This window comes from Bombus impatiens, unplaced genomic scaffold (assembly GCF_000188095.3).
Source record: "Bombus impatiens unplaced genomic scaffold, BIMP_2.2 scf_0107, whole genome shotgun sequence".
NCBI classification, from domain to species: domain Eukaryota; kingdom Metazoa; phylum Arthropoda; class Insecta; order Hymenoptera; family Apidae; genus Bombus; species Bombus impatiens.
The window spans coordinates 309,775-319,414 of NT_176526.1; the positions used below are offsets into that span (position 1 = coordinate 309,775).

Consider the following 9,640-nt stretch of genomic DNA (forward strand, 5'->3'; position numbering starts at 1 on the left):
TTTTGTTGGAATTTAGACGAAGCAAACTTTTTTCATATTCATTTTTTATAATTAAAAATGTGTAGGAACTTGTATTTACTGACAATCTTCCAAATCCACTTGTCCCATTTCTTTAAGATCGTCAGCCACCGAAAATTCACAACCTGTGGAGCTAATAATATCACTGACATCAATGTTTGGTGCAATTTCAATCAATTTCAATCCTTCTCCATGGACTACTTCAAATACAGCCATATCCGTGATTATTAAGTCTACACATTGTTGACCTGGAATTAAAAGATGAGTAACTATTTCTATCTTACAAAGAATTAAAATGTAAAAATTACCTGTGACAGGCAAGGTGCAATTTTTCACAATCTTTGGACTTCCATCTCTAGCTTTATGTTCCATAGTAACCACCACTTTTGTGCTTTCTGCAGAAACCAAATCCATTGCACCTCCCATTCCTTTCACCATAGTTCCTGGAATCATCCAGTTAGCCAGATCTCCATTCTCTGATACCTGCATTCCACCGAGCATCGTCAAATTGACGTGACCCCTGAAAAAATTCAAATGTACTATCTTTTACCAAAAAACTATTTAATATTCAATCTTTTCTATAAGTACCCTCGAATCATTGCGAAACTTTCGTCGCTGCTGAAGAAAGAGGCTCCTGGAACGACTGTAACTGTTTCTTTCCCAGCGTTTATTAAGTCTGGATCAAGTTCTGATTCGTCTGGGAATGGACCCATGCCAAGAATACCATTCTCAGATTGCAATGTTACTTTTATATTTTTGGGAATGTAATTGCAAGCCAGCATGGGTATTCCAATTCCCAGATTAGCTATAAGAAGTGTATTTAGTAAAGGTTTTTCAGAAAGAAACTTTTTAAACTTATTTAAGTGTTTTAATTGAAAATATTTGTAATTTTTTAAATCCCTCACCATACATGCCGTCTTTGAATTCGAGCGCAGCTCGTCTGATAATTCTATCTCTTGCTTTACTTGCTGGTGTTACTTTTTTGGGTTTCATATTTTGCTTCGTATATCGTTTCTAATAGAGACAAAAAGTTTTAGTAATTTTTCAAATTATTGAAATATTTATATTGACAAGAATATGTACGCACTTCCACGCGTTTCTCGTATGATGGGCCTTTGACGATCCTGTCCACAAAAATTCCAGGTAAATGAACGTGATCGGGGTCCAATTGACCAGTTTCTACAATTTCTTCTACTTCCGCAATAGCAATTTTAGCTGCTTTACACATCACTGGGTTGAAATTCCTGGCTGTTTTTCGAAAAACTAAATTTCCAGCTTTGTCTGCTTTCCAAGCCTTTATAAGAGCAAAATCTCCTGTGATAGCAGTTTCCAAGACATAGTTTTTTCCATTGAACTGTGCTACATCCCTTGGCTCTCCAGATATTTCTGCATTCCCATTTTCATCATATTTCACAATGACGTTACCTTCTTCAATTATCGTTCCACATGCTGTGGGAGTGTAGAAGGCTGGAATACCAGCTCCTCCTGCTCGAATACGTTCTGCCAGTGTACCCTATATATTGGAAGTATTATTGCGTAATTTTTTTGTTGTAATTTAATTGAAAATTTTTTTATTACTAATATTTACCTGTGGAGTTAATTCAACTTCCAATTTACCACTGAGGTACTGTTTCTCAAATTCATGGTTTTCACCAACATAGGAAGCAATCATTCTCTTAATCCTACATTCTTTTAAAAGTATACCTAATCCAAAGTCTTCGACTCCTGCATTATTTGAAACAACAGTTAAATCTTTGGTACCTCGTTTCAACACTGCTGCAATTAAGTTTTCAGGAATTCCACAAAGTCCAAATCCACCAACCAGAAGCTTAGCCCCATCTGGCATGTCCGATATAGCTTCGTCCACACTTTTGAATACCTTTCCATCTCCTACCGGTGATCTTAACTTTGGTACCTCTTCCTCCAGCTGAGTGATGTTAGCTTTTGTGGAAAAATTTACTGTGCATATCTGGCAAAGAGAAATGTTATTCCATTTTTACTTAACTTAAAAAAGAAGAGTATAATAAATATAACAAATATATGAACTTTTTTATGAATAAATGATGCAGTTTTGTATATATAGAAATTAAAAGAGTTACTTAGCATTAAAATATATCACAAAATTTATAACAAAATTTATTTCACAATAAATACAATTAATATTACAATTAAAAATATAAATCATCTAATAAAAAATGAACAGGTTGTATAGGTTAGTCGGTATATTTTTATATTAATATTACATACTCTTGACAATTTCACATTTTTGTAATTATTTTTAGATCTCGTGTTAGCACGAAAAAATATACAGCCGACTCTACTTATAGCAAAAATCATTTTCCAAATAAAAATTTACTCCCAACGTAAGTTAAATCTTGCAGAACGTTAAATCAGTACACTAGTATTTGACACTAACTTCATAGATAACATGATAACATGTTTCTCTGATTGTCATTGGTTGATTTTTATTGGCTCGGATTCAAATAACAAGAATATGCAAAGATCACAATTTGGACGAGATAAAGCATTCTGTATTTCTGAAGGAAGGAATTATCATATATCACATATCATTTAAAATGATTTTGTAATAATTTCTTAAGCTTTATCTTTTACTTATCTACTACTTATTCCTTCCTGTTTTATTTGTCTTATCTCTGTATTATTTAGCATTATAATTGGCAAATGATACAAATGAACTGCCAAATGATTCGGTGTTTGTTCAAATCGTTGGATTTCTTTATTTATCCTATTATTTTATTTTTATAATAAAAGATATATATAATTTTTTCAAGTTTATTTATTATTTTATTTTGTATAATTTTAAATATGTATAAATTTATAATATAAATTGTACAAATTTTAAGCGTTAACTACTACAATTAATTTACAATTCAATTGTTATCTGCATGCCACATTTTTACGGCACAAATTTTAAGCTACTAATAATAGAAAGGGGTTCCTCTTGGCTCTTTCTTTGTTTGGTTCTATTAATTGGCATAATCGTCGACATCATCGATGTCTTCCAGCTCTGGCATCAGTCACAGCGCCCCATAACTCAATGACGAAGTCATCCGTAAATCCGAAAGCCTCTAAGTCTGAATTATCGATTGCTTCTGCAAATTCACTACTGTTGCGCTTGTCCTCTGCAAGCTCCCAAATTTGTGTAGCTATTTACAGAAGAAAATCCAACAAACATTACTTAGAAAAACGATATTTCTAAAACATATTGTAATAATAAAAAATTTATAAGTGTATCACGCTTTGTAATACACTTGTAAATTTGTAATACGTTATTGAATGGTTCTATATACCTAATTCCGTGTCATAGATGCCCATGAAGCTCTCTAGGATCACATTGATCTTCTCTATGGCTATAGTGGCAGCATCATCCACCTATTAATCAACAACCAAAGAAGAAATGAATATTTTGTAAGTATCTATGTTATAATTTATTCTTTTTTCATTGATAATTAATTACCTTTTCTATAATCTGTGCACTTCCATCAGCTTTAAACCTGAGCGTTTCCTTTCCAGTTCCATAACCGGATTTTTTTCCTTTCTTCGTATCACCTCGTGGACCAATGTTGGCAAAACCATTTTTCAATGGTTCCACGAGCCTTAGCGTGAATGTGTCTCCCTTAGGGATCTCTTTCAGCACCTTTGCCACTTCGAAATGACGTTTGCCAACTAGACTGGTGGAGTTGATTTTTTCCAAGTGATCTCCAATCTCGATCACTTTTATCCTATCGATTACCGAGTCTTCTTTGATGCGCTTTATGAAGGCGTACCCTGTACCGTTGTCGGTTATGGTTAATCCGAGGGAGTCATTCGTTTTCACCAATTCTATCTCTTTACGTCTCCCTAAAAAAAGTGAAATTAGTAGTAGTTGAAGCGGGGTTAGACAAAAAGTAATATTTAAACAATTTAATATTTGTTCTCGGCAATGATAAAACAGTCGATGATTCAAAATTTATAATTTTACCTTTTCTGTGTGCAAATATAAAGTCACCTACTCCTATCTGGCCTCCCAACAACTCGCTCATTTTTATTTTGTGAGTATTCAGCGTACAAAAGAGGATCTGAAATAATAAAAGATGTATAATAATTTTTATATATTTTATGATAGACGCGGAAGATGTATCAAAGGTATATTATTATTATTCCAGATCATCAAAGCAACTTCCTCCCCACTACATTCGTTTCTCCTTTCATATGCCAGTACTTTACATTATATGTAGCAAAAAGTAAAACAAGAACAAAGTAATAGTAAAAAATAATTGAAAGAGGTTAAATTATTTTAGTTTGAATAAAAATAAAGATAGTTGTCATTTTTAATGGAAATCTAAATCTAACTGCATTAATATCTATATGGTTAATTCCTTTCATCATTTGCATATTGTTAGAAGTTTCGCGAATTATGTCTTAAATGCGATTAACTGCAAGTTAACTTTCACCAGGGTTCTTAAACGGTGTTATAGAAGTCGGTTTAATACTGTCCCCGATTTGAATGACCCACTACATATGCAGCTTGGCCAGCTTGGCTAATAAATGCTGCTACTGGCCTTTTACAACCTGTTATTACACGGAAAGCTACACTTAGCCCTGGTATCCGCCAGGTCGGCCAGAGGCCACAGCCCGGAACCGATGTTTCCTGTATCCGGGATATTCACCCTACGAAGAGCCGTGTTATTTGTGCACCATGACTGAATAAATAAATCACAGGAAGAATTTTTGGAGCTATGTTTCTACTACAGTAGCAACAAATGACGAAGAACATTTTCAAATAAATATTTGAAGATTTTTATTTATCCATCGGAATCACTGTCATAAATTGCAAGAAATAATTCTTGAATAATTCCGCGCAGAAAATTCTTATAAAAATGGATTATTAATTAATACACAGAAGCAACAAAACACAAGTCTCCTTTACAACCCACCTACTATTATCTAAAGTACCAGATAAATTATTTTTATCATACAATCAGCATAAAGAACCAAATAACAGGAGACTCACTTCTTCCATCGGTATATCATAGCAATCCGCTATTTTCTGGTAAAGTTCTCGTACGTTATTGAATCCTGATATCAATCCTGTTGGACTTCCATGAGCCAGTTGACAGTAGAAGACTAGAGGAGGCTTATGTACTTTAGAAGATCGCCTTTGCTCTTGGTTACCATTTTGTTGTTGATTATGAGTCCCTTCAGACCTTTCCTGATCGTTCTCGTTACCATTTGGTTGATTATGATGATTATGGTAATGAGATCCACCGTTCAGAACCTTCTCCGACGTAGGGGACCTGGGGGCGGCACGCGCCTTGAACAACGACATGCTTACTTCTGTGGAACAGGAACATTTCTGTTTTGTTCGAGTCTTTTCTTCAGAGCTTTGATTTAAGTGGAATTTAATGTCTCTTAAGTGAACAACGAATTTTGCTTTTATTTTCTTTTACAACAACATTTTTACATCATACCTTTATTAATGAAATTTAATTAAAATCTTTGTATAAAGTACAATGAAAATTTGTTAGTGTTTCCGTTTCTTACTTTTATATCTTTTTATCCAATTTACGTTAAATATTTTATAATTTTATAATGGCAGACCGACAAAAGAATATAAGTAAAATTTTGTATAAAACAGTGCAAATACGTTAACATATTCTACATTATTGTTCCATGTTTCTAGTCTTTGCGTAAATCAAGTTATTGTTGTAAAACGTCTTAATTGTTACAAATACCGTTTGGCCACATAAATAACTATAATTTTCAAAAAAAAAGAAAAATATTTCTAAACCGAGTATAACGCGTAGTTTGTAAGTCCAATGGGACGAAATAGAATAACGTATTATCAACTTTCACGTCCGAAATCTAATACCTGATCTAAAATTGCACTTTAAGGTATTTCTCCGAGAAAATGAATTTCTCAAGAATTTCTTCAAATTTTAGCTACGTGTTAAGAAGAATACAACGTACAAGTAATTACATTTTACGGAAGCCTAGCGATATCGAAATCGAGATATCAAACCCCAAAATTTCTATATTTATTACGTAATCCCCAAATCAAGCCATCGCCGAGATAATATTTTTATTTATCTTCACTATACTTCGATAAATTTCTGGATGAATGTAAAGCACACACGTGTAGGAATATAATAGGTATCTAAGGGACGAGGCTAACGCGTTCAGTTTTTCCAAAAAGATTCTTTTTCTTTTGTCTACTGCTGACATGCAGTATGCATGACTTATACTCCTTTACTCCTCTTCCGGATAATTCTTTTTAAACCAATTACATTAACATCGTTAAGTAGTTTCTTCTGACTATTGACATTTTTCATGAACAAGATTTTACGATGGAGAATACGTATATGTATGGCAGAAATGGATAAAATGTAAAAAGATGGATAAAAATGTAATGAATAAACGAATTAGAAGACAACAATCATTTATAAGGAAAGAAAAAGAAATTTCTAAAAGCGATTCAATAGAATTATTCAAGTGTGACTAATGTCAACGATAACGAGAAAACAAGTGTTGTTTGTTTTAACAAATGCTCAGGCGATAAAAAATTTCATAACTCGATGACGTGAACGTTCAGCGCAATGCAAATGTCAATAAGAACTTCGCTAATCGGTATGAGAAGATTAATTTTAAAAAAACAACTCTCCTAACTTTTTGGTCTCAAGACAATTTTAGATTATAACTTTTAGATAGCAACATTAAGAATACTATAAGAATGTGGTAACGCGATAGTGGCCCTGATCTATGAGACAAGAGAACCACTGGAAGATGATACTGCTTTAACGGATCGTTGACTTGTGTTACTGTTCACACAATTATTAACTTCACTCAAGTGTTATTTGCTCGATTAGTCACTTATATAAGAATCAGTCTACCCAATTGTATTTTGTATCCCATGTTTCATGCATGAAAGATTAAAAATGAACATTCCTCTTCAAACAGCCATAAGATCTCTTACCTTAGTTGTGGACGGAGTAGAAAATGACGTTACCGTGCGGACATAAATGGAAATCAACGTGGAAAAGAAACACAAAAGTTCTTCATGTCTGACGTGTACCGTCTCACGGTTGACTTTTTACTGGTTTATGATCTACTTTTATTTTATCAATGCAAGTGTAATCGTTATCAAGACACTGATTTACTGACTGCGCGATCGTCGTGCTTCATCGTGAATTACAAGTACCATTCTCCTCCTCCTTTTTGTTTTAGAGTTTCTTGTTTATGGATAGTCTTTCGCCGGGATCTTCCAAGTAAGTTAAACGAATGTTTAATTGAGATTGAAGAGTTTTGCAGCAGAGAATCGAAGAAAACGCGATTTCATGCGAACGGTCGTAACTCGTAGAAGCGTACCTCCGCACTGCAGCTCCCTTATCCCGGACCCTTTCAGCGTTATGACCCCCTCTCTTCAGAGAGTCAGCCTGCTAAAGCGCGTTATGGTGACTTCATTCGATGGTAGAATGGCACTCTGTTAAGTTTGAATGATTCCTTTTATTTCGTATAAGAGAAGTATCACAAAAACGTATATTACGAAATAACAAAATAATTATAGTCAAGTATACAAAACGCATCTGCATTGGTGGCATTGCAATTGTATAAAATTTTTGTAAAAAGTTTCTGAACGATATACATCACGGTTTAACGACGGTAGTTTTCGTAAAAGTAATTTACGTCGAGTTTTAAGTATACAAAGTAATTTTAAAACTTTGATCCAAAGCTATATTCAAAGAGTATTGTCGAAATGATCTTAGCTAATAATTGTAATAACATAGTTCTTTTCCTTTTTTTACGTTAGACAGTAACAATCACAGCGCATTTGTTAACGAATAAAATCAGAATGCACTATAGAACATAATCAGTCTGTGCATGAATAGAATTGTTTATACTATACTGTATATTAAATATTGTGTACAAGTTCCAAATTTGTTTCAGTAGCAGGACAAAGAGAAAGTATTATATTAATTATTCTTTGTATATAGAAGAAACGCTTAAATATTATTGTTGCCCTAAGTGTGACTCAGGCTGAGTAATAAACACTTCCCACACTTTACCACAGTTTGACTTATGCTCCAAAGCTAAATAGTTTCTCATTGGCACCAATAAATAATCGTAGGGATCTGTATTCAATTGGTACTCTTGCATGGCTCTGTAAATCGCTCTGAAAGGAGGTTGCTTTTGAGAATGAAAAGTGCCTCTAGAACCATGTAGGACCAGAGCACCTTCTTTCTCTGCTTTTATGCAGACAGGCATGTACATACAATGGTCAGGCCTATAATTATATCTGCAAGAGTAGACATACAGTTTCTCAGGATGGTAATGGAATATAATATTTATTATATCTTGATCTCCCCATGTTATCTTCAATTTATATTCCTTGTGAATGGGTATCACATACTCTATCCATCTGAATTCTCTCATTCTCGTCAGATTCATTAACATCACTCCAGAATTCACACCGAGCTTTCCATAATAGGGATGTTTGGCAAATCTGTTGTACCATCCTGTGTTAGGATCTTCATGTTCTGGACTCAGAGCTGCTAGTTGGCTAGAATTCATCTTCTTAAACTCATCCCAGATTTTTTCCGGTGGAGCTAAAAATAACGTGTCTGTATCTACGTAGAGGACAGCATCTATATCATTTAGCACTGACTGTAATAAGTAAACCATACATTTAAATATTAATACATATAATATTTTTTTGTTAGTTAATTAGATTTTTATGGAATTACCGGGAGAAATAATCTTTGAGCTGCACAAGGCTTGAACAGCTTCTTCCACATAGCTGCATCACTGCCTTCGGGGAATGTAATAGGTTTGACAATGAAATCAAATGTTTTGTTTGATAAAAGCTTCCATTCTGCTAACTTCTCATTAAAGGCAGGAATTAGGCTGGTTTCTGCCAGAATAATGAACTGTAAGGATCTACATGTAAAGACTAGGGCAGATTTGAGCATAGTTAGCGCTTCATCCACTCTATCTCCACAGACTACCACACAGATTGTTACTTCTCCTGTTATTGATGGTGGTTGAAGCTTTTTAACAGTAGTAGACACGACAGCTTCTTTGGTGGATGCATCGTAGATTTTGTTAGAGAAATTTGTTAAATTAAGCAGTATTATCAATACGATGAAAATAAGGCACAGAAAAAACAATTTGTACACAGATTTCATCGTTGTACTTATTTGAATTTCACGTAGTCCGCCGAATTTTTGCTGTATTACGGTCGGTGGAAATTATCGTGAAAAAACTTATTGTTTTCATGTTCTTTCGTATTATTTATCATTCCGATAAATATGCTTAGACGATCATTATGTTTATAACCTCACTGTAGACCTACCATAACTAACAAGTAGGAACTGAATAGTTTAAATGTATAGATATATTATTTACATAAAATTGTTAAAAAATTGTTGATTATCTTTGGAATGTAATAATTGTCGCTTTATATGGTATAAAAGTAGATTTTAATGGTAGGAGTATCCGTGCTCCTCAGCTTTCGAAAATATCGATTAGTGTGATCCATCTTAACAACAGAACCAGTTTTTAACTCCCACACTCCCACGATTGAATTACATTTTCGGACTGGTAGTGAATCATTATAAACGATATA

General features: G+C 33.7%; 3 protein-coding genes across 5 annotated transcripts; all 3 read right to left on the reverse strand.

Moving 5' to 3' along the window:
- Positions 1-5: 5 nt before the first annotated feature.
- On the reverse strand, positions 6-2,448 carry LOC100740039 (probable succinyl-CoA:3-ketoacid coenzyme A transferase, mitochondrial). Its single transcript, XM_012380815.3, has 7 exons — positions 2,266-2,448; positions 1,607-1,987; positions 1,106-1,531; positions 924-1,032; positions 607-823; positions 327-538; positions 6-266 (listed from the first exon to the last, which is right to left on the reverse strand). The coding sequence occupies exons 1-7, from the start codon at positions 2,353-2,355 to the stop codon at positions 76-78; spliced, it is 1,626 nt and encodes a 541-aa protein (XP_012236238.1). The 5' UTR covers positions 2,356-2,448; the 3' UTR covers positions 6-75.
- Positions 2,449-2,991: 543 nt separating this feature from the next.
- Positions 2,992-7,401, reverse strand: LOC100740281 (PDZ domain-containing protein GIPC3). Of its 2 annotated transcripts, none has more exons than XM_012380816.3 (6): positions 6,992-7,401; positions 5,033-5,355; positions 4,001-4,097; positions 3,497-3,879; positions 3,330-3,411; positions 2,992-3,185 (listed from the first exon to the last, which is right to left on the reverse strand). In XM_012380816.3, the coding sequence occupies exons 2-6, from the start codon at positions 5,345-5,347 to the stop codon at positions 3,028-3,030; spliced, it is 1,035 nt and encodes a 344-aa protein (XP_012236239.1). In that variant the 5' UTR covers positions 5,348-5,355; positions 6,992-7,401; the 3' UTR covers positions 2,992-3,027. The 2 variants fall into 2 exon arrangements, with proteins under 2 accessions (XP_012236239.1, XP_012236240.1); XM_012380817.3 differs by lacking the exon at positions 6,992-7,401 and adding an exon at positions 5,999-6,360.
- A 280-nt stretch (positions 7,402-7,681) lies between these two features.
- On the reverse strand, positions 7,682-9,598 carry LOC105680243 (glucoside xylosyltransferase 1). Of its 2 annotated transcripts, XM_012380823.3 has the most exons (3): positions 8,760-9,598; positions 8,426-8,679; positions 7,682-8,311 (listed from the first exon to the last, which is right to left on the reverse strand). In XM_012380823.3, exons 1-3 carry the CDS (start codon positions 9,198-9,200, stop codon positions 8,026-8,028), a joined length of 981 nt encoding a protein of 326 aa, XP_012236246.1. In that variant the 5' UTR covers positions 9,201-9,598; the 3' UTR covers positions 7,682-8,025. The 2 variants fall into 2 exon arrangements, with proteins under 2 accessions (XP_012236246.1, XP_012236245.1); XM_012380822.3 differs by having other exon boundaries at positions 7,682-8,679; positions 8,760-9,597.
- Positions 9,599-9,640: the final 42 nt, after the last annotated feature.